The sequence below is a fragment of the Anolis carolinensis genome, chromosome 4, assembly GCF_035594765.1.
Source record: "Anolis carolinensis isolate JA03-04 chromosome 4, rAnoCar3.1.pri, whole genome shotgun sequence".
Taxonomy (NCBI): domain Eukaryota; kingdom Metazoa; phylum Chordata; class Lepidosauria; order Squamata; family Dactyloidae; genus Anolis; species Anolis carolinensis.
The window spans coordinates 5,514,301-5,538,326 of NC_085844.1; the positions used below are offsets into that span (position 1 = coordinate 5,514,301).

A 24,026-nucleotide genomic window follows, 5' to 3' on the forward strand; every position below is an offset into this window, starting at 1 on the left:
CACAGGGTTCCATACTTCGCCCTTTAACAACACAACCGTTCAATGCTAAGGCTTCCCGCCAAATGGAACTGTAGAGGAGGGTGTGCTAATGTTTGCAGTCATAGGGCAGGCCGCCTGTCCATCATCATTAAGTTTGGTTCCGCCCCTTGTTCAGGGCTCTAGGAGGGAAGGAGCCATTTTTAAGTCAGTCTCACTTAAGGAAGCTAAGCTATAGGACGTAGACCAGCTCGTCCTGTAGAAAAGCTTCATATCTCAAGAACATCCGGGGATACAGAACATCCGAGGAATCAGAAACAGAAATTCCAGGGGAAAGGTCCCAAAGGTTCTGGCTAAGAGCGCACAGCCTCTCAGCCTCACAGCTCATGAGGGAAACAGCCCTAAAGTTTCCAAAGAAACCTCAGAGAGGGAACAGCACCACAGATCCACGGAACCCCATCTGAAACATCTGCAAGCCTTGGTTGGTAGGTCCACTCGATACCCAGACGCATTTGGAATCGGTAGTGGGTCCCACATCAGCTAGGCCCATATAAAAGACTGCCTGGGAGAGGTTATAAGGGGTTTTTCTTCTTATAGAGAAAGCACAGTTATCCAAAGCCAATTGCCTGTCCCCTGGGGACAAGACGGAAAAGGCCAACAGTTTATTAAGGAAACCTTGAAGTGTTATTTGACTCCTTGAAGATTTATTATTTGTTTAATAATAAAGACTTTGTTATCTCATTAAAGACTCAAAGGACTATCCTCTTCAGGAAAATCCTCAAGAACCTCTCTTTGAGGCGCCCTGGCTTCCCGCTGGGCATAAAGTATACGTCCTATACAAAGACAATAGCTACAGGCCCAGCGCTTGACAGAACAGAGAGTCTACTGAACAAGCCAGGACCTGCCGCATGCCATTACTGCCATCTGTTGAGGAGTTACGAAGGTGGAGGCATTACTTTTCATTCAACCCTCACAGTAGTAATCTTCCATGTTTCCTTTCTAGTCCAGCATTCCCCTCAGTTAAAGTCCTGCATGCAAAGCACTGGCTCATGTGTGCAGTTGTATTTGTTTGCATTCTGTCTCCCTTCTCGACGGTGGTGTGCCGTATTGAGGAAATGTAATCAAAGAAGACCTGACTTCCCGCCAAGAGAAGGAAAAGAAGAAAGTGTGAGAATGTTAACTTGGGAGAGGAGGAGGAAGAGCTTGGAGAGACCCACTGGGCTTTTGGGGCCTCTGTTTTCCGCCAAAGTTGTTGCTCAGCCAAGACATTTGAGAAGCGTTAGGCCTAGAGATGGAAGTGTGGGTGGGTTGTTTATGATCTGCGTTCATGCTAAAGACAGAGCTTAAAACTCTCAAACCTCCGAGTCGAGCTGAAATCTGTCCTAACTTTATTGCGTACGGCCTGAAGCCTGGGATCTGTGGCAGATAATGCCACAGTACAGGTAATATAACACTATTTGTCTCAATAGCTGGAGGTGTTTTATCTCATTATGGTAAGAGGACATTGGATTTAGAAGAATTCTCTTGGGTCAGCACGCAGTGGGCAGAATCATAAATAACGCATCATGTGCATCCCTTATAATTGCATCCCACACACTTTTATCTTGTTGCTGTTGGAGACATAGCAGCACACATTTGCCCTTTGGGAGGAGCAGATGATGGGATTTGGCGTCTGGTTCCCATAAAGAGTCCTGTATATATGGAAATCCTTTTCGTTTTAGCATATTCAGTTGTCGACTTCACATATCTGGAATTTCAGCCCCTCAAGAGCCAGTTATGGTTTATGGCTGGCGCTTGAATTTTTCTCTGTTCCTAATGCCCAATTCTTAGCTTTTCCAGTCCCCACAATATGGTGTTAATCCAATTTCACTTACTGTGAACCTATAATGCAAATGAAATCTAGCAGGTGTACTCGGTGCCTCACGTTCAGCAGATGGGGTCCCAGTGGGAGCCCTTAGATCATCCGTAAACAAAATCGTTCTGCTTTCTCTTTTCCTTGCAGAGTTCGTCCCATTTCTACAATTGTTGTTCTCAAATACTCTCATAGGCAGAAAGATACTTTCAAAGCAGAAGACATCATTTGCCCTTCTATATATAAAAGGGTAATGAAATTTCGGCCTAGGACAAAACAACAAAACTACACATCCCAGAAACACTAAACTTGGCAGCACAACCCCTCATCCATGCCTCTACGTTCATACAACAAAAAGAAAAGAAAAAGAAAGTCCTAATTAGAGGGAGAGGAATAATTGATTGTTTCCAATTGCTGCCAGTTAGAAAGCTAAGCTCCGCCCACTTTTTATTTCGTGTTAAAAGCATTGCATAAATAAATACATTTTAAAATTATGGAAAAAAAGGAAATCACAAGCACCTAAATAGTTTTAGCCCACTTGGTCTCCAGGCAACCCACTCAGCCCAGGAGAAGGCAGAGTTAGGCCTCACTTAGGCCTCTTCCACACTGCCTATAAAATACAGATTATCTGATTTTAACTGGATTATATGGCAGTGTAGAGTCAAGGCCCTTCCACACAGCTATATAACCCCATTTATAATGGACTTAATGTCCAGGGAAAACCTTTACCCTTTTTACCTTAACTATCACCAATTCCTCAATACTTTATTCCCCATACCACCAGACTTCGCCACAGCAACGTGTGGCCGGGCACAGCTAGTTTATAATATAAAGCCTTTTTTAAAAGTTGGCACGTGTTCCTATCAATTGGTTAGATTAATGTTATCTAGGTGCATTTTCCATGACACATAAAAACAGAATGCCTCAAAGCCTGCCCTTGTTCCAGATTTTTTTGGATATCCATTTGCCATGTTTTCATTCTGCCGTTTGTCTACTGTAATTTCGGCTTTAGTACAGAATCGCATACCGTATATACTCGAGTATAAGCCAACCCTAATATAAGCCGAGGCACCTAATTTTACCACCAAAAAATGGTTAAAGTTATTGACTCGAGTATAAGCCGAAGGTGGAAAATGCAGCAGCTACTGGTAAATTTCAAAATGAAAATAGATCCCAATGAAATTATATTGAGGCATCAGTAGGTTAAAGGTTTTTCAATATTTATCGTATTTCAAAGAAAAACAGTAAACTAGCTCTGTAAGTGGAAAAGTAGGGTCAACAAAAACAACAATAACAGAGTTCAGGGAAGCCTTAGCATTGAACGGTTGTGTTGTTAACATGCAAAGTATGGAACTCTGTGCAGACGGTCGGTCAATGCGACTTAAGCAACGTGTAGTCATTGAATTCTTGACAGCAGACATTCCCACCTCACCATCTTTAAACTTACTCGCCCAATGATGCACAGTACTCACATCAACACAATCCTCATAAACAGTTTGCATTCTTTGATGAATCTCCTTTGGGGTGACACCTTCTGCTGTCAAGAATTCAATGACTGCACATTGCTTAAGCCGCATTGACTGACCATATGCACAGAGTTCCATACTTCGCACTTTAACAACACAACCGTTCAATGCCTTTGGGGTGAGACCTTCTACTGTCAAGAATTCAATGACTGCATGTTGCTTAAGTCGCATTGACCGACCGTCTGTGCAGGGTTCCATACTTCTCACTTTAACAACACAACCGTTCAATGCTAAGGCTTCCCGCCAAAGGGAACTGTAGAGGAGAGTCTACTGAACAAGCCGGTATCTGCCGTTGACCAGTACTGCCATCTGTTGAGGAGTTACGAAGGTGGAGGCATTACTTTTCATTCGACCCTCGTATATTTCAAGGCAAGGATTTTCAGAAGTAACATCTTGGATGTCAGCCAGAGCAGTAGACAACTGGTAGTCTAGGACTGCATCTGGTTTTGTTTTGTGTTTTATTCCTACTCCATCACTCGTTTCCTAAAAATGGTGAAGATAAGTTAGTAAGCCTGCCTGTTCTTTTCCCCTTTGGAACCTTCTTCCCAACATTGACTGGGATCTGCTTTAAGTCTGTGGAGCCGGCCAGCTTCCCTTGATGGCACTCGGTGAATCACAATCACACAAGACCGGAGTTTGCCCACTTTTCCTGGGGGGAGAAGGAACCTCTGTTAGCGCTGCTTTAATCATGTTTACACAGCAATCAGATGAAGGGAGCTGTTTTATATTCCACTGCCGCTGCCAAGGGCAGTCTCCGTCTGCGCTACCTGGCCCCGTGCCTTTGCTGGGAAGATGCCGGGCTGATAAGGGAATTGACATTTGCAGGGCCTGGGAAGGATCAAAACCATTTTGCGCCGTGACCAGACATCGCAGAGCCGGGAACAGCTAAGTGGAGGATCGGGTGGGAGATAAACAAAGCGGGAGAGGAATCTCAGAAAAAGATCTCAGTGTCCACCTCCCAACTTGGTGGACCACCAATTGTCTCCTGGGGTGTGAACAGGTGTGTAGGGCTCAATTTATATTTGCTTTGTGTTTGTTTTGTCTGATTTCTACTATAAATATATTCTTCACAATTTCCTCATGCTTCCTTAGTATTAAAAGAACACATGCATACAAAAAGCAGCGTTGACAAATACAGGTTTCCTCCCAGATTTTGCAGGCATCTCTCTGTAGCATAAGCAGTGCAATTGTTTTTTACAGGGTGTTCACCAGTAAAATATACATTTTAAGATGTAATGTGCTATAAATAAAGTGTTGTTGTTTATTTACAGTATTTATATTCCGCCCTTCTCACCCCGAAGGGGACTCAGGGCGGATTACAATGAACACATATATGGCAAACATTCAGTGCCAACAGACAAACAGCATATAGTATAGACAGGCATTTAACATTTTTCCAGCTTCACGATTCCGGCCACAGGGGGAGCTGGTGCTTCACCGTCCACTAGTGGCTGTACTTCCTTATTCCTTTCCTCGTGTTTTTGCTGGCAGTTTTTATGGTGTTGTAAATTAGTCAAATTAGCCTCCCGCATAAAGCGTACCTAAATTTCCCTACTTGACAGATGCAACTGTCTTTCGGGGCTGCATAGGTCAACAGCAAGCTGGGCTATTTAATGGTCGGGGGCTTAACCCGACCCGGGCTTTGAACTCATGACCTCTTGGTCAGTAGTGATTTATTGCAGCTGGTTACTAGCCAGCTGCGCTACAGCAGTTGTGTGAGAACTGTTCAACCACGTTTGGAGAAATGTGGGATTCAATAAAAAGTTGGGCTCAAAGTTTCATCTCAGTCGAGAAGTTGTGAATCAGTTTGATTAAAAATACAGATGAAATGAAATTCTCTGGTTGTGCCTGGTTACAGATGAGTGAAAGAAAACAGGCCCAGAAAATAGTGAGGATCATTTAAGTTTTCATTTCCTCCTGTATTGAATATTACATTGCTTCTCAACCTTTTGGCTAGGAAATTACAGGTGCATCAGATCAGAGATTTATAAACGTTTCGTGTTGGTGACACCCCCTTTTATACATGCCTCATTTTGCGACACAGTAATTCAGTTTTTCTAGCAAACCTGTTACACCCCTAGGCAGCAAGAGTATCGAAAACCAACACAAAGACCAAAAACAATATCATATCTTTATTAAAGCAAATAAAGTTCCAAAAGGAAATGAGCAGCAAAGTTGAATAAGCAATTGACCTTTCAGGAAAGATCAAAATTAGTCCAAAAAGTGAAAGTCTTATGTCCAGTATTAGAGTCCAAAGTCCAAAACCGAAACACACTCAAACACGGCTTGAGCATTGAGTGGGGAAAAGAGCAAGTAGCAAGAAGAGTTCTCTGGAATAAATGTCCAAAAACAGGATTTCAGGGCAAGGCAGGAACTAGATGTATAGGAGCTGAAATGCAATCCAAACTTGGCAAGGAGGTGCCTGGTCTACTCAAGAGTAAGCGCACCTTCAGGCCGCTTGGATTTCAAGAGCTAGAGACGATGATGCTTCTTAGTCTGAAGTAAAGTTGTCACCGCGAAGGAAAGTTCTCAGCGCAATACTTTTATTGAAGTTCATAAGCTTCCCCAAACCAGGTGCCTGACTCCCTAAAACTTTCCAAGAGAACTGAGCTTGTTACAGTCACTGCACCAGGTGTCTAACTCCCCAATTCTTCCCAAGAGAACAGGGCTTAGCCATAGTCACCACGCTCCGCTAATCTGGCGCTTCTCCGCAGGCTTTGTCTTTGTGATTTTTCTGTTTGTACAAATGCTCTACGATCAAACACTAAACTTTCCGGAGAATCTGGGAGAGCCGGCACTGTTTCAAGGGCATTCTTAATTGGCACTGGCTCGGAGATGTCAACATGAGGCATCTGGAAAGGAGTTGAATCTTGCTGACATGGGAGAAAACCAAAATCTTCTTCGTCCTGGTCAGAAATGGCCACAGGGTCAGGGGCCAAAGGTGCCCTAGGCATCACAAAACCGGAGGTTAAACTAACCCCTTGTTAGAGATATGGGCGCATACAAGTTGTAATAATGACATGTATGGAGACACAATACAGACAGTCCCCGAAATGCAGGCATTCGACTTACAAATGAGTTCTAGTTAGGTGCGGGAGTGAGACAACAAGAAGTGAGAGAAATGTATCCCTTGAAAGGGAAATTCACCCCTGGAAGAGTTACTATCATAAGGAAAAGGGGGCTCCACTGAAGCTTTATTTCCAACCTTTGTTTCCACAACAAACCAAAGTGCAATTATCACAGGGACAGAAAGTGAGAAAAAATGCTCTTAACAGGGGCACAAACAGCAAAACAACCACCACAGGGGTTCTAACCCTTCCCTATGTGATCCAAACCTAAAAGCTATATACCCTGTTTCCCTGAAAATAAGACATCTCCTGAAAATAAGACCTAGTAGAGGTTTTGCTGAATTGCTCAATATAAGGCATCCCCCAAAAGTAAGACCTAGAAAAGTTTGTGTTTGGAAGTATACCTGCTGAACAGAACACCAGGGCATTCAGGATCGGTAAATGTACATACCATAGATTGTTGTACGTGGAAATAATGGTAGTAACAAGAAATCCTTGATAGGGTTCACAGTTTGTTTGGTTATGCTGGTTTGTGATAACTGTACAGTATATAAGAAATGTTCATTTTTTTTTGTTCAACAATAAATATGAATTCTTCCTTATGGAAAAATAAGACATCCCCTGAAAATAAGACCTAGCGCATCTTTGGGAGCAAAAATTAATATAAGACACTGTCTTATTTTCGGGGAAACACGGTATTTTTGGCTGGAGTTACGTTTATAAATGGGCCTGTTCCAACTTACTTACAAATTCAACTCAAGAACAAACCTACAGAACCCATTTTGTTCATAATTTGGGGCCTGCCTGTATAGCTCATGAAAATCTTTTATTTACAGTAGAGTCTCACTTATCCAACATTCTGGATTATCCAACGCATATTTGTAATCAATGTTTTCAATACATCATGATATTTTGGTGCTAAATTTGTAAATACAGTAATTACTACATAGCATTGCTGTGTCTCGAACTACTTTTTCTATCAAATTTGTTGTATAACATGATGCTTTGGTGCTTAATTTGTAAAATCATAACCTAATTTGATGTTTAATAGGCTTTTCCTTAATGCCTCCTTATTATCCAACATATTCGCTTATCCAACATTCTGCCGGCCCGTTTACATTGGATAAGTGAGACTCTACTGTATATATTTTTGGAAAGTTCTGCTTTTGGTGGTCATCAGTGGCACAAAGGCCTTAAGTTGTCCCATGTTTAGGGATGCTCTGGAACTCTTGCCAAAACTCTGGAGAATCTCGTGACTTTCCTTGATACAGAACTGAACTATATTAATCAAGTTTACCCCACAATAAGGATTTGAAGTCCCTGAACGTCCTGAAGACTGGAGAAGCAACCGCCAGAACACTACATACTTGGACAATGAGGGCTCGCTTAAGGGAAGCCCTGCAATGTATGAGTTTCTTCCACTAAATGAAGATGCACTAATGTATAAAACAGAGATCTCAACACATTCCTTTTCTGTTGTACTTTATCTAAAAGGTCGGGGATTGAGATGAAAGTTGTACAATAAGCTGGTAGCACTTTGGTTTTAAAGCGAAATTGAGCTATATCCCATAGGACAGGATTGTGAGCTGAAGTCTTTGTTGCTTCTCATATTTTAAAGTTAGTTAAGCACTGGACACTATTTCCAGCTAATTAACCACTGTTAGGAATGTGTGTTCTCCATCCCATCCTTTGTGCCTCACAGAAGCTTTTTGCCATGCTGCCTCCATCTCTGTGTAATGTTGTGGTACCATTTGATGCCAAAGTTGAGTGTTACAGATGCCCAGACAGTGTAGCATCCTCTGTTTATCCTCTGGTTTATGCAACAACTCTTGGCGATCACGGAGCCAGATCTACTGGGGCAGCAAAGTGTGGCTGAGGGCTTATGAGCCCTTGCGTGTCTTCTGAAAGAGTGCTTGCTGTCTCCGTGTGACGTTGATGCTCGTCCTCTTTGAAATCCCACAAGTGGCCTTACGTGCTGCTCTGCAGGTCCTCGCAACCCACTAAACTCTGCTTTTCTTATCCATTGACATTTAGTCGGGCTGCATCTTGACACAACATGAATGAAGCCTCTCACACCATTCTGCTCGTTCACAGCCTCTCTCTTTTAATTTGAAAATGAAGAGGAAACTGGCTGGATCCCAACATCACAGCAAGCGTTTTGCCTCTATTGACTGCCCCCCAAAATGCGGAGAAGCATTTATTTTGCTCAAGGGGTGCTCTCAATTCACACTGGGTGCAATACATATAAAAAAGCCTTATTACCAAGGGTGCAGTCATTGGGGTCGAGGTAATAAAAGGGCATTGCCCCTTCAAATCAACATTTAGACCCCCCCAAATAAATTTTTCCCTCGGTCCCCAGATTCCCAGCATTGGAGACATAGAAATAATTCACATGCTGTGCATCTTGGGGGACAATCAGAAGAGACAAGAAGATCATTATTGAACTTCCCGTGGAGAGATGCCCAATCAAACATAAAACATGTCTAGATGCCTCCAAACACATCACTCTTCAAGCCACACTGGGAGCATTTGTTAAGATTTACATAACTATTGTATTTAGTAATTTATTCACTACATATGTGTTGGCTAATAATTAGGAATGAATGGATTATCTGTACTAGGATTTGAAGAATAGTAGCTTTAACTAAATATAGAAGTTCGTTTAAGGAGTATATTTAGAGGATGTATGATGCATGTATAATTGCAACCATCGGCAGGAAAGTTGGAAATCATTAGTCTTTATTCCCTGTTTTCTTTTATCATTTTTGTGTCATGTAATATGTTCCTTTGGTTTGTAGTATAGTTTTTTATTTTTAGTTGTAATGTACATCTTTCTTTGGATTAATTATGTTTGCATTTTGTCATCTTTTCTTTATATGTCATTTTACCTTTATCCAAATTATGAAATCTGAAACCAGAATTGTCCACAGGGGTGGCTAAGATGGGAAGACTTTCGATTTCTTATGGTTCAGTGTTTACAATTGTTATTTCATGCACAAAATTGTTAAAATTAATGTATATATACAAGGTGTTGTTTTTATATTTTGTTTATTGTATTGTCTTGGGCATGGCCCCATGTGAGCCGCCCCGAGTCCCCGTTGGGGAGATGGTGGCGGGGTATAAATAAAGTTTTTTTATTATTATTATTATTATTATTATTATTATTATTATTATTATTATTATTATATATGAAGCATTAGTGAAATTTGTATTCAGACTTTGGTCCCATCTCCAAGATATCTCATTATAGATGTATATGCAAACACAGTGATTCCAAAATGCTAAGAAATCCAAAACACTTCTGGTCCCAAGCATTTTATTAAAAATTGATACTAATTAAGATTTTTGGAAAAGCTCACTCATAGAATTCTAATATATTCTATGTCTGCCTTTCCTTGGTTGTGTTATCTTTCCTTTCCTTTCCTTTCAACCCCATATCTGTACATATAAATCAGTGGTTCCTAGCCTGTGGTCTGTGGACCATCAGTGGCCCCCAAGAACTAAAATATGATCCGCAATCTCACCGTTACGAAACCGTTGCAATGAGAGCAACTGGTCTCGCAAAACCCTCTTATAGTGCCAAGGCAAAGGGGATGGGAGGGGAGAGGCTAACTACCCACGAAAGGCGTGACAACAAGCCTCCTGACTGCTGCTTCTCCTCCTCTTCCCTCTCCCTGAACTGAGCCATTCCATGTAGCGGCACCTGGAAGTGTGGGCGCCTTGGTATTTTTGTTTTTAGGCCTGTTCCTGGGGTTATTTGGGGGGCTGATTCAGAACATTGCTTTGGATAGACCACATTAGCTCTAGATTATTGAATATGATTTTCTGTGGGAGGCTAGATGGCGACTATTGGATGACATGCATTCTGTATCAGAAACTAGAGCTGATATGGTCTATCCAATGCAATTTTTTGAATCAGCACCCCAAATAACCAAACCGAATCTAAAGTTGACCAAAAACAGACTTGTAAAACTTTTGCTACTAATGTTGGAGAGTGGTCCCTGGTCAAGTGGTCCCTGGTTAAAAAAAGGTTGGGAACCACTGATATAAATGTGGCATTTTAAGTTCCTGTAATGCTAAAAAATTGGAATGGAAGGGAAATTATAAAATTCCTATTTTGGAGGACAATGGCTTCATTTTGCCTTCTCCCATGCTCATTTTTCACAGATAGCACCCCCTAATTTGTAACTGTGTGATTATGGAATGGTACTCCAGCTATTACTATCGGACCTCATGGCTGACTCTGATTGTCTTCCAAGGATAGAGTCTTGGCGGTGGGTCCGTAAGCAACTGTAGAGCTCTATTCTGGATCTGCATGGTCTGTCACAATGAGGACATATGTTTCCAGGTGGAAGGTGGTCCTGACAAGGGTTTGCTTGATGTGCCTTCTTCCTTTTGGCACATTCCTCCCTTTTACTCTCTATTCGTGCCTCTTAAAAATATATGGCACCAAAGTTGATCACAGTTGACCTCCAGTACCAATGGTCGAGGGTCAGGGCTTTCCAGTTCTCTGTGTTTTTAAAGGTTAGCTTTAAGCCCAGGTGGTGGGTACCAGTTTTTGAATGGCTGCACTAAGAATATGCCCGGGATTCAGGGCCAAACATGGGAGATCTGATTGTAAGGATTTTTCCTCAGACAACTCCGTGGTAGAAATATTCAATCTCAACGCAAAAATTGTGGAAGTCGTTGTCCTAGTGCTGTTTCAGTAATGCAGTTCTATAGTTAATGGTGCTCAGCAAGGATTTTGTGGAGATTATAATTATTTCTGATCATGAAATATTAATTGGGAGCAAGGAAGGAAACCTCTAGCTTTGCAGCAAATTCTAATTAAGAGTCCAAAGTGCCTCACTTGAGGAAATACCACCGGAATGGTAATTGTAAGGAAGGTCTGGGGCCTCGAGGGCACAGAATCAAGTGTATGTATGGCTTCCTGTTTCTTTTTCTTTTGCCATTTTTATTCCAGTAAAACATGCATTTCTGTGAGCTTAAAATAAATCAAAGAGTAGGGTCAGGTCTTCTTTAATGAAGTCCAGGTCCTTATGTGTGAACAGGCATTGTGATGGTGTAGTAAGTTAGGAGTAAGAGGAGGAGGGACAAAGCTCATAGGGCACTCTCCTCTCTCCAGGATCTTGTCTGTCCCACCTCACTTGGTTGAGAACCAAAGTCCGGCCGTATTGTTTCAGAATAATATACCTTCTAGCAAGTCTTGACTGCTTAAATAGCAGTTATGTCACTAATTTTAAAGATCTAGACTTCAGTTGGCATGTTGTTTCCAGCCTGCTTCAGATCCAGATAAAGGAATAAAATGTGTAACATTGGACCATCCTTGAGTTAAACAAGTTCAGTGGGCAAGTCTTGTGTCCAGTTTATTTATGTTTATACATAGCCACCTTAAGTCCCCACAGGGAAATGTCTGGGATATAAATGATTGATTGATATATAGAACCTGACCAAAGAAGGTGTTTCTTGTGTGGACCTCCTTTCTGATTCCTGCCTTGTGTTCTCTTTCCTTTGCCCAGGGCATCATCTCTCAGGTGGAACACAGGGACAAAGGAACGGATGCTCATCAAGGTGACGGATCGCGAGCCCAGCTTCCTCATGCACCAGGGCAATGGCTACACCATGGACAACCAGCAGGGCACCCGGTCGCGTAGGCCGTCTGGCGGCCAGCCATCCCCTAACCTCCAGACTTTTACCCCCGACTCGGACAACTCTGTCTTTTTCCCAGAGAGGAAGCAGTCACCCTTCCTGAAACGGGCAGATCATGTGGGCAGTTGCTCCCCGCTGCTGGGGCGGGGTGAGTCCTTCTGCTCCCCACTTCAAGCCCAGCACCGAAAACACTCCAGCGAGTCCCAGCCTTCCTCCCCACGTTACGCCTATGAGCCTCCCTTATATGAGGAACCTCCTATGGAGTACCAGGCCCCCATCTACGATGAGCCGCCTGTGGATATGCAGTTTGAGGCGAGCGGGAGTTACAAAGCGGGTTCGCCCCAGAAGTCACCCATCCGTAAGCCCCATCCCTTTCTGCAGTCGCCCAAACAGGGCTCCAACTCCCCTTACCAGCAGCTGGTGTTGACCAAGCAGAAAGGTCCCGACCGCTTCATGAGCTTGGAGTACAGCCCTGCCGGCAAGGAGTACGTCCGGCAATTAGTCTACGTTGAGCAGTCAGGCTCCAGCCCCAAGATGAAGACAGGCCTTCGACACAAATATTCCCCAAATCCGATTGGTGGCTCCTACTCCCTCCAGCACAGCCCCTGCCTCATGAGGGATCAGCGCCTGGAGATCAAATCCGGGGACTACAGCAGCATGGAAGGGTCTGACATCCGGCACAGCCCCCCGGTCAGCCAGGCCTCTCAGGGCGAGGACTCCATGTCATGGTCCAGCCAGCAGAACACCCTGTCCTCCACTGGTTACTCCCCAGGTACCCGCAAGCGGAAGAGTCGGAAGCCCTCCCTCTCTTATGACCCGAATGCCTCTTCCACTGATGGCTCCGGGGAGCGAGAGGAAGGGCTGCTGGAGGAGAGGCCTCCATCCAGTTGCGGCCGGCCCCAGATGAATCGCATGGAGAGCAGGTCCGTGGAAGCCGAATTGACCCGAGGCTTTCCCGAGCCCTTCCTGGCCCAGGCCCGGCTGGCGTGGGAGGCCCAGCAAGCTCATTACCATATGAAGCAGCGGAGTAGCTGGGACTCCCAGAAAGACGGTTCGGGCTATGAGAGCGATGGGGCTGTCCCACTCCCCATGCCAGGGCCGGTGGTGCGGGCATTCAGCGAGGACGAGGCCCTGGCCCAGCAGGAGAACAAGCACTGGAAGAGGAATACCTTTGAGAAGTTGGGTTTCCCACAGATCCTGCTGGAGAAGAGTGTGTCTGTGCAGACAAACCTGGCTTCACCTGAACCCTACCTGCATCCATCCCAGGTAAGGCGGGCAAAATAGCTAGTTAACTGTGATGATCAAAAGTGCTATTTTCTGGAATAACGCAACAACCCTGAAACATTACAAGTGTTTTGATTCCCATACAGAAAGTTGTGTGTGTTTTTTTCCAATGTTCTTTCACTTCTTAGTCCTGGTCCATGGATCAGTGATGGTCCAAAAGTGATTGGCTGCTGGTCTATCAAAGGTTGCTAGGAAATGAACAGTTTTAGCCAATGGTGCTGGTTTAGCCAATGGTGCTGGAGGTAAAAACAAAAACAAAACTTATGGTCCTCCACATCTGATAGCTTTTGTTTATAAAATCCCTGTAATTGGTGAAGCTGAACTAGTTGAAAAAAAAAACCTGGCTCAAAAATTGTTTGGATGTGGTTCAGTGACCTTTTATTCTCTAGCTTCTTTTCCGTCTTGACATCATTTATCGCCTTTCTTGTCCTCAATGACTCAGCTTCATTTAGCTACCTTGCAACTGAATTTCTTGGCTCTGGTGGCTGAGCTTCTGATTCTATTTTTGTCACCTTTTGCTTTTGCTTTCTGAATGTCTGTAACTGCTTGAAGAGTTCCATTTGTCATCCATTGAGGGTTCTTTTTCTTTTGGCAGTACACAGCGTCTTTTTCATTTTCCCCAAACAATGCACAGAGTTTCAGTCCATAGCTGCTCTGATTCTCAATTAGGCTTAATAGTACAAATTTATTTTTCACATTAAAATCTATGGAGATGTTCTTCAGGTTGTATTGTGGAAGATTGGTTCAATCTTCTTCTGTAGCATTATTCTAACTTTTGAATTTAGTAGTTCATAGGCCATGTCAATCTGTTCCTGGTTTTGTTTTGCAGTGGGGATGGAGCTTCTCCCTATTATGTAGTCCACTTGATTTGTATATTGGCCATCAGGTGATGTTTATCAATCCGTTTCTCTCCTGCTTGATTTCTTGATCCTTGTTCTTTGATTCCACTTTTGTATTCTAATCAATTCTAATTAATAAGAAATACTGTTTTGGTGTGTGGTCAGTTTCTTCCAGGACTTCAGCAGAGAAGCTTGTTTTTTTCTTCTGCCTCTGTAATTGGAATATAACCTTGGATTATGGTTATATTGATGAACTTTCTCAGAAGTCATATTTGGATTATTCGATCCCTTGGCATCAAGTTCTTTGACTGCTTTTTCTGCTTTTCTCTTCACTATTAATGCCACCCTGTTTCTTCTTAGATTTGCCTTTCCTGAATAAAACACTGTGTGACCTAAAATGTCCTTTTCCTATCCACTTTAGCTCACTCATCTAAAGTATTGCAATGTTTATAAATTCAATTTCTTGTTTCACCGTGTCTAGTTTCCCCTGATTTTCACATTCCATGTTCCTATAATGTGTGTTATGTAGCTTCAGACTTTCCTTTCAACTCAACACGTCAACAGCAGAACATCATTTTGACTCAAGTCTGGTTGCATCTTTAGCCACAGCATTATTTGCAGTTGTCCTCTGCTATATATCAGTAACTCCTTAAGTCTCATCCGACCTGTGAGACTCATCTTCTTCCGTTATATCTTGTTTCATTTTAGATTGTCCCAGCATAGGGTTTTTGTGGTGAAAGAACTTCATAAAGAGGTTCACCATGCCTCTTTTTGCACACAATCTACAAGCATTAGCTATGGTGCTGCTTTCATTTTCTCTAAACCCATCACCATGGGAATTCATGGACCTACAGTAGATATTTAATTGCAAGAAGAGCAATGACTTATTGGCACCACAAGCTGGGTAGGATTTTGAACCAAAGGAGTAGCTGAAAGTATCGACAAGGCCAATTTTCCTGTCCCAGATTCTGCAGGATAGTTATTAACACTCTGAGGTCTATTGATTCTGTTTATTATTGAATAACAGATGAGTCTCTAGGGGACTTGGGAATGTACTTCTGAGAATATCTACTGAAATCTTACCAGTGTTTATCTCATGGAGTAAAAGAGAATGTAAATATTTGACAGTTTCATCTTCATAAGCTAGGAAGAATAATTTCCACAGTTTCCTCCCCACTGTGTGTGTGTGTGTGGGGGGGGGGGGTGATTAGTATTTCTTTCCAGGTCTCACCTGGTCACGGGAAATTTTTCTCTACAAAAGTACATGTGGCTTTTTTTTTTTGCATGAAAAATACAGTTTTGTGACAGCCTCAACCCCCATGTTATTGGGAAAAAAGTGTTTCTAAGTAGTCTTGTTTTTGTGCAGAACTGCTTGTTGTGTGCAAAAAAGAATGATATTGTACAAAGAATGACTATTTTTAATCTCTTTTTGCACAAAAATCAAAATTTTCATGCAACACCACATCTTTCTAGGAATGAATTTTTTCTTTTTGCAAAACTGTTGCACAAAAAGTACATATTTCTGGAAAGAGTGTTTAATGAATCACAATTTCCATATATAAGAGTGATTTTCAATAAAACAATTCACAGAAAAACACACAATATACCTATCTGAAAGCAGGGGTTCCCCCCCAAAAAAATACTACAAGTTTTGCATAAAACACATGTACAGAAATGATTTCTGTGTGGAATATTTTCCTGAAATATTGCAGGATGCACAAATACTGGACAAACTCTGTGCAGAATTCTTGCCATTGTGTCATTCTTTCCAATTTGTGTTTCTCGAGTTTTACAGAAACCATTTTTCAGTCCAGAGTTGGATAATGGTGAATAATCTCTCCCTTCTTACTGCATCAGCCTAAAACATTGTTTCTTAGCTGATGTGTGATGTCATAATTGGTATGAACTGATCTCTTGATGTTTTCTCTCTCTAGAAACATAACATCCATTTTGGATGCCAGCCTTTTCAAGAAGCAAAATATAATGACTATGCATAGCTTGCCAGAATTCTCAAATCTTTGATACATCTGTATAGATTCTGAACCATGCCGCCTTGTTTCTCACCTTTGATTTGGGCAGAACTGAACAGCTGACATTTAAAGGAAGTTACCCAAAAAAGCCCATGAAAGAGTAGCTGAAAAGCACTTGATTCTAGGAAATGAAAGACTGCATGCAAAGAGCATGTAGAAGGGAAAAAAAGATTTCAAAGAAACTTGGATGAGTCATACTTGGAGCATGCTGACAGCCAGCAGGGCATCAATGGACTTGACCCGATCTTTCCCTGCTTGCCCCGCTCTGATTCATAAAGAAACCCTAGAAGTTCTCCCTTGCTTTATTCCCAGAGGCCAGAAATTAGAATCTTCCATTTTTCTTATTTAAAAAAAGTTATCCCTCTAATGTTTTGATAGAGCACCGTCTCTTGTAATCGGCAGAAATGGTTCTGCCGTTAGTGGAACAGAGATATGTTGGAGAAAAGCTGAGCTGAAAAAATTAGAATTTCTGTACTTCCAGAGGTTACCCTGGCTAAGATTTTAAGAGTTATATCTCAGTGACAAGAGAACATGCTTGGCATGTAGAATGTCCCAGGTTGGGCTTTTGGCATCTCCAGTTATAAATAGGAGGTAGCAGTTGCTGATGTGACCTCCAATTAGATGGACCATCTAAAGAAGACTAATGGACCAACAATTAAGTCTGAACAAGGCAACTTCCTAGCCTCTTTCCAGGTTTAGCAGGAGGAAATAACACCAAAGTGAGGTAGCCTTCAAGAAAACTTTGTTACATGCCATGGTCATTCAGAGTAGGTACATGGATTCAAGGAGAGAAGATCATGTGGGGGTGCATTCTACACTCTAGAATTAATGCAGAAATAACCACTTGATTATTTACAGATTTGCTTAAAATGTTCTCTCTACAGTGTAGATGCACCACAAGTAGAACACAAAGCAAACACAATTTTGCAAAACAGGCAGTAAGAGGTATTTCCAACTTACCAGCAGAGTATGTCCGAGGCAGAAGGAAATGTAGGACTTAGGTAGAATTCCTAGAACTTGATGGCAGTGATTTCTCATTTCTGAGAGAAGGTCACCATATTTGTGTTCTCTTGCCCTTGTTTTCCCCAGTCCGAGGATCTTGGCGCCTGCGCACAGTTTGAGAGCAGCAGACAAAACCGGAACATGATGCCTAGCACCAGCTGTGTCTTCCCCACCTTCAACCTAAGGAAGCCTTCCTCGGAGACGGACATTGAGAACTGGGCCTCCAAGCACTTCAACAAGCACACCCAAGGGCTCTTTCGGCGCAAGGTCTCCATCGCCAACATGCTGGCCTGGAGCAGTGAGTCCATCAAGAAGCCCATGATCATGACCACCGACCGCAACGTCAAGAAGGAAGCCTGTGAGATATTCAAGCTGATCCAGATGTACATGGGAGACCGGCGGGCCAAGACGGACCAACTCAACGTGGCTCTGGAGATCGCCACCAAAGGCTGGAGCATGCAGGGCCTCCGGGACGAACTGTACATCCAGCTCTGCCGACAGACCACCGAGAACTTCCGCTACGAGAGCCTTGCTCGTGGCTGGGAGCTCATGTCTATCTGCCTGGCCTTCTTCCCGCCCACCCCCAAGTTCCACTCCTACCTTGAAGGATACATCTACCGGCACATGGACCCAGTGAACGACACAAAAGGTAAGGGCAAGGCCCCTTTGTCCCTCTGGAAATGGTGGCAGCCTCCCAAATTAGGTGGCCCCAAAACTCTCTTGATCTTATCACTGGTTCTCCTTTCCTAAGGCTCAAGCAAATCCAGCATGGGATCTCACATGAAACAAGTTTGATGAGTTTTGGCTAGACCTGAGTTCACACACATACGTGTTAATGTTAGTGACACATTTGTATGAGCTTTTCCTTAACCTCTTTTCCAATGTTGTTGATTTATTGCCCAAAGAATCCCCTTCTTCAGACTTGGAAGGATTCATAGCTCTATCCCAGATGTTGATCTTATCACTGGTTCTGCTGATCTTATCACGGTTGATCTTATCACTGGTTCTCCTTTCCTAAGGCTCAAGCAAATCCAGCATGGGATCTCACATGAAACAAGTTTGATGGGTTTTGGCTAGACCTGAGTTCACACACATACATGTTAATGCTAGTTCACACATATGTTTGAGCTTTTCCTTAACCTCTTTTTGAATGTTGTTGATTTACTGCCCAAAGAATGCCCTTCTTCAGACTTGGAAGGATTCTTAGCTCTATCCCAGATGTTGTAGAGTGGAGGTCTTTCCCAGTCATTGTTATTATATGCCATCAAGCCAGCTGACTTGGAGTGACCCTATTGCAGGGTTTTCTTGGCAAAATTTATTTAGGAAAGGCTTGCCATTGTCTTCCTCTGAGGCGGAGAGAGCGTGACTTGCCCAAGGTCAAGTTGGAGATTTGAACCCTAGTGAAACCAAGCAGCAATTTGAACCTCAGTCTTCCAGCGTCCTAGTCTTATGCCTTAAAATAATTTTTTTTAATGTTGACTGTAAGATGAACCTGGGGAGATATGTTGAAATATGTTGGGAGGAGGTTTACCAACATAGCTTTCTTCTAAAGCTGAGAGAGTGTGACTTCCACAAAATCACCCATTGTGTGTCCAGGACTGAGGTGGAATTCAAATGTTGATTTCCAAAAATCCAATTTCTCTTCCATTCTGTCTTCTAGCATTTCTTTTATTTCTTAAGGCTTCTTCATCTTTCCCAAAGTCACATTCAGTACCTCCTTATCACACATCGTCAGCCAAGAATCTTCTAAAATACTTTTTGCCCTGGAGACTTTGGAACAATGGTTTCAAACTACAGGAAAAGGAGATTCCACCTGAACATTAGGAAAAAACTTCCTCACTATGAGAGCTGTTTAGCAGTGGAACTCTGTCTCTTTGGCCTGGCGTGTGATGGAGGCTCCTTCTTTGGAGGCTTTTAAGCAGAGGCTGGATGGTCATCTGTCAGGGGTGCTTAGAATGTGATTTTCCTGCTTCTTGGCAGAATGGGTTTAGACTGGATGGTCCATGACGTCTTTTCCAACTCTAGGATTCTAAGATTCTATACTTTTTTCTCATAATTTTATTTTTCTATCTGTGAGTTAAGGAAGCAAGAACTTTTTATGGCACAAACACACTTTAGCAAATTAGCTTTACCCATTCCTTATCACTTTAGACTGGAAAATGTGTCTGTTTTTAAAACTCACCGTAAGGGCATAATGAACAGTGATACAGCTTGCTTGAGCCATCTGGCTCTAAACATGCTCTGAACCAGTAATGCCTCAACATTTTATTTTGCAAGCAGTGTGCCAAGCAGTTGTTTTTGCCTTACTGTCATTTAGTTATGATTCGGGTGGAGCACTTGGACTGCATGTTGCACTTTAGACTAGCCTTTCCCAACCCAGTTCTTCCAGATGGGTTCAAATACAGCTTTCAGATGTCCTCAAACCAACGGTGTTGGCTTGGGTGTTTTGGGAGTTTTAGTCTAATTCAGGCATGGGCAAACTTATCCTACTAGCTGTTAGGAATAGTGGAAGTCCAAAACACCTGGAAAGCCAAAGTTTTCCCATGCCTGGTCTGATACATCTGGGTGTCAACAGATTGACGAAGTCTGCTTTAGACATAGTGGCTGAGACCCTACATGAAGCACATAGAGCATGAAGTTCTGCATTTCTCACATCAGTAGCTGCCATGTCTTGGAAGGTCCCTTGCTGCTGTTTACTGGTTGAGGAAGAGACAGAAGAAGACAATTGAGAAGATGAAGAAACAGAAAGTCTTATCTCAGAGGGGAGATGGAAATGAGTGTGGAGTGCACCTTTTTATTTCCCCTTGGAACTAAGGCCAGCTACTTCTTGCTCATCTCAGTGACATCCTCTTTTCTTCCCAGAACTAAGAGCAGTGCTGTGGCCGGGCTGTGGCGCAGCTGTGGCCGGGTTGAGGGGCCGGGCTGTGGCGCAGCTGTTGAGCAGCTGCCTTAAATCACTCTGACCATGAGGTCATGAGTTCGAGGCCAGCCCGTGGCGGGGTGAGCACCCGTCAATTAAAAATAAAAAATAGCCCCTGCTCGTTGCTGACCTAGCAACCCGAAAGATAGTTGCATCTATCAAGTAGGAGATAAGGTACCACTTATAAAGTGGGGAGGCAAGATTAACTAATTTACGACCTGGAATGAGGAAGTGCCGTCAGTGTGGATGATGAAGCAGCTGCTCCCCCCTGTGGCCAGAATCGAACATCCCCTCAGAAAAATGTTAACTTGCCTCTGCGTGTGTCTCTCAGTCTCTGTTTGATGTGTTTATGGGCATTGAATGTTTGCCCTATGTGTGTATAATGTGATCCGCCCTGAGTCCCCTTCGGGGTGAGAAGGGCGGAATATAAATACTGTAAATAAATAAAATAAATAAATAAATTTCAGAGCTTGAAAGCACTAGCAAAGAGGTTCAGGATGAGGCCCAAAGGACTAGGGAACAGCTCCCTGTACAAAAGGTCACATACACACACATACAGGTGATGCTCACCAGATGCTGCCCAATGTATGATACAGATGCATTTATGGGACAGGTAATTATATCTGAATTTGCTGTAAAGACGTAGGGAATTGATTTCAACAGGGAAGGGAATCATGAGGCTGTTGGGCTGCAAGTTCTAGCAGCCTTTGCCAGCATAGGCAGTAATAAGAAATACTTTGCAGTCTGGCAGCATTTGGAAAATGGTATGATATTCCCTGCTGATCTTTAGGGGCTGACAGTTGGGGATTATAAGGTAGCCTTCAGCTGCTTTATTACACATTTTTACACAATTTCCCACAATTTCCACCAAAGAGAGACTCCTGAAACTTCTTGCAGCACATAAAATACAAGTATGGAATACAAGAGAAAGAACCTGACAACATAAAAAGGTAAAGGGCAATGGAGTGAGGATAAATCTAGTAGTTCTTTTACAAGACTGATATATTTTTTCATGAGCCTTTTGTGGATTCATTCTACTTTTTTCAGGTGCATCATGTGAAAATAAATAGGTTGTTTTTGAAAGTGCCACTAGATTTCTTCTCTGTCTCCTTGCCTTTCTTTTAGTACTGAAACAGGCTGACATGGTGACCCCTTTGAAAGCTTCAAAAGTGGTGATTAATAAGTTTTAGGCCAATTTGGAAAAAAATACAAGAAAGGGGGTAATATGTAGTTCTCAAAGCATTTCACTTTGACAGTAGTGAACCAGCTGCCAAACCATGGCAGTGAAAGGAAGTATGGAAGAAGCTATCCTCAATCTCCCTCTGGTTTCTCCCCCAAATTGGAGGACACAACTTCAGGTGCTTCTCCTGCATATTGGCTCTTGCAATTGTTTTAAATGGTGCAGGAAAATTTCCAAATGGACTTTGCCCACCATCAGGGATTTCATGTTCCAATGAACTTGAAAGGACTTAGGTGGCTATCCTTCACTAGATTTTGGGTGGCCACAGAGAATTGAGCCCCGTTGCCCCCATTTTCCTCACTCCTTTTCTGCAGCTCCAGGATCTAATTGGAGCTTCCGTCTCTTTTGCAAAGTTATATTTCATTCTTGTCCCACTAATCACTTCCTTTTCCCTATAAATGTCAGTCACACAATGGCACTCCTTGAATCATTGGCAAATCCTCCTCCCTTTTTTATCTTTTTTCTCCTCCGTTTTCAGTCCAGCTCCGCCGTTAAAGCCCCTAATTGGTTATTGTAGGTGCTGTTAACTCACGTATGGCTGTTATTCTAAATCATTAGGCACCAAACCTCTCCGGACTGGAGCCCTCCCCTGCAAATGTTCTCTGCCTGATGAGATGATGAGCAGGAGGAACCACATAATTTCATTAATGGGGTGTGAAAATGCTTTACTTTGTTGCCTTTTGTTGCTGCCTCATGTAGCTCTTCGAGACAGTATGTGATTTTTGGTGTAAACACGTGCTGACCTCTGCAAAGGCCAGAACAGCTGGACTCCAACATCCAGTCACAAGCATTGTCCTTCAGACTGTCCATATTACCTTCCAATCCCATTGGAGGTGGGACATGGAGGCACTGGGAGCTGGTTTGGCATCTGCATCAACTCCCTTCTCCCATTCTCTACTGAATCATAGAGTTGAAAGAGACCCCAAAGGCCATCCAGTCCAACCATTTGCTATGCGAGAACACACCATCAAAGCACTCACGACAAATAGCCACCCAGCTTCTCCTCCGGGAGAAGGAGAGTTCATTACATTCCGAGACAGGATATTCCACTGTTTATCAGTTCCTCCTGTCAGGAGGTTCTTCCTAACATTGAGGTTGTGCCGTTTGAATCCATGGCTCTATTGTGTCCCAGTGTCTAGAGTAGCAGAGAACAACCTTACCTCTCTTCTGTATGACCTCCTTTTAGATATTTCATAGAATCATAGAATAATAGAGTTGGAAGAGACCTCATGGGCCATCCAGTCCAACCCCATTCTGCCAAGAAACAGGAAATCGCATTCAAAGAACCCCCGACAGATGGACATCCAGACTCTACTTAAAAGCCTCCAAAGAAGGAGGCTTTAAACTTGGCTCTCATGTCGCCTCTCAGCATTCTTTCCTTCAAGCAGTGCCGGTTCAATTTGGAGGCCAATGAAGCCCCCGCTTGGGGCGCAGGTCCCCAGGGGCGCCATTGAGCGCCCCCCCCCCCCCCCCCCCGCGGGGACCACTGGCTCCGTCGACGGCTAATGCGATAGGCCTCAGTTGAAGCCTTCCATGTTCGGCAGCGGCAGGCATGGCTTTTTCTTCCCTTCTCTCTCCTCTCTCCCCCCTCCCTGCTTCTCTCTCTCTCTCTCTCTCTCTCTCTCTCTCTCTCTCTCTCTCTCTCTCTCTCTCCAAACTCTGAGGCCTGGATCCGCCCTCCTGGGCCTTCTCCCGGCCTCCGAGGCCTGGATCCACCCAACGGGGCCTTCTCCCGGCCTCCAGGCCCTTCGCTCGCCCTCAGGGGCCTGTGGCAGGCATCCTCAGAGGTTTTGAGGTCTGTTGGAAGCTAAGTAAGTGGGGTTTATATATCTGTAGAAGGTCCAGAGTGGGAGAAAGAAGTTGGATGGCCATCTATAGGGAATTGTATCTCCTTGCCTGGGAGTCTGCTTATCTACTTATCTGGTGCTTTTTTAAAGCAGAGGCTGGATGGCCATCTATTGGGAGGATTCTAATTGTATCTCCTTGCCTGGGAGTATTCTTATCTGTTTATCTGGTGCTTTTTTAAAGCAGAGGCTGGATGGCCATCTATTGGGAGGGTTCTAATTGTATCTCCTTGCCTGGGAGTCTGCTTATCTGCTTATCTGGTGCTTTTTTAAAGCAGAGGCTGGATGGCCATCTATTGGGAGGGTTCTAATTGTATCTCCTTGCCTGGGAGTCTGCTTATCTACTTATCTGGTGCTTTTTTAAAGCAGAGGCTGGATGGCCATCTATTGGGAGGATTCTAATTGTATCTCCTTGCCTGGGAGTATTCTTATCTGTTTATCTGGTGCTTTTTTAAAGCAGAGGCTGGATGGCCATCTATTGGGAGGGTTCTAATTGTATCTCCTTGCCTGGGAGTCTGCTTATCTGCTTATCTGGTGCTTTTTTAAAGCAGAGGCTGGATGGCCATCTATTGGGAGGGTTCTAATTGTATCTCCTTGCCTGGGAGTCTGCTTATCTACTTATCTGGTGCTTTTTTAAAGCAGAGGCTGGATGGCCATCTATTGGGAGGATTCTAATTGTATCTCCTTGCCTGGGAGTATTCTTATCTGTTTATCTGGTGCTTTTTTAAAGCAGAGGCTGGATGGCCATCTATTGGGAGGGTTCTAATTGTATCTCCTTGCCTGGGAGTCTGCTTAT

At 43.4% G+C, this 24,026-nt stretch overlaps 1 protein-coding gene across 3 annotated transcripts in view; it reads left to right on the top strand.

The window, feature by feature from the left end:
- LOC100567418 (rho GTPase-activating protein 39) overlaps positions 1-24,026 on the top strand; it is a 302,316-nt gene that overhangs the window by 231,729 nt on the left and 46,561 nt on the right. For all 3 annotated transcript variants that reach the window (XM_062979936.1, XM_062979934.1, XM_062979935.1), the window contains exons 4-5: positions 11,942-13,337; positions 17,314-17,875. In XM_062979936.1, coding sequence (XP_062836006.1) covers positions 11,942-13,337; positions 17,314-17,875 — 1,958 coding nt within the window. The remainder of the gene's footprint in view (positions 1-11,941; positions 13,338-17,313; positions 17,876-24,026) is intronic.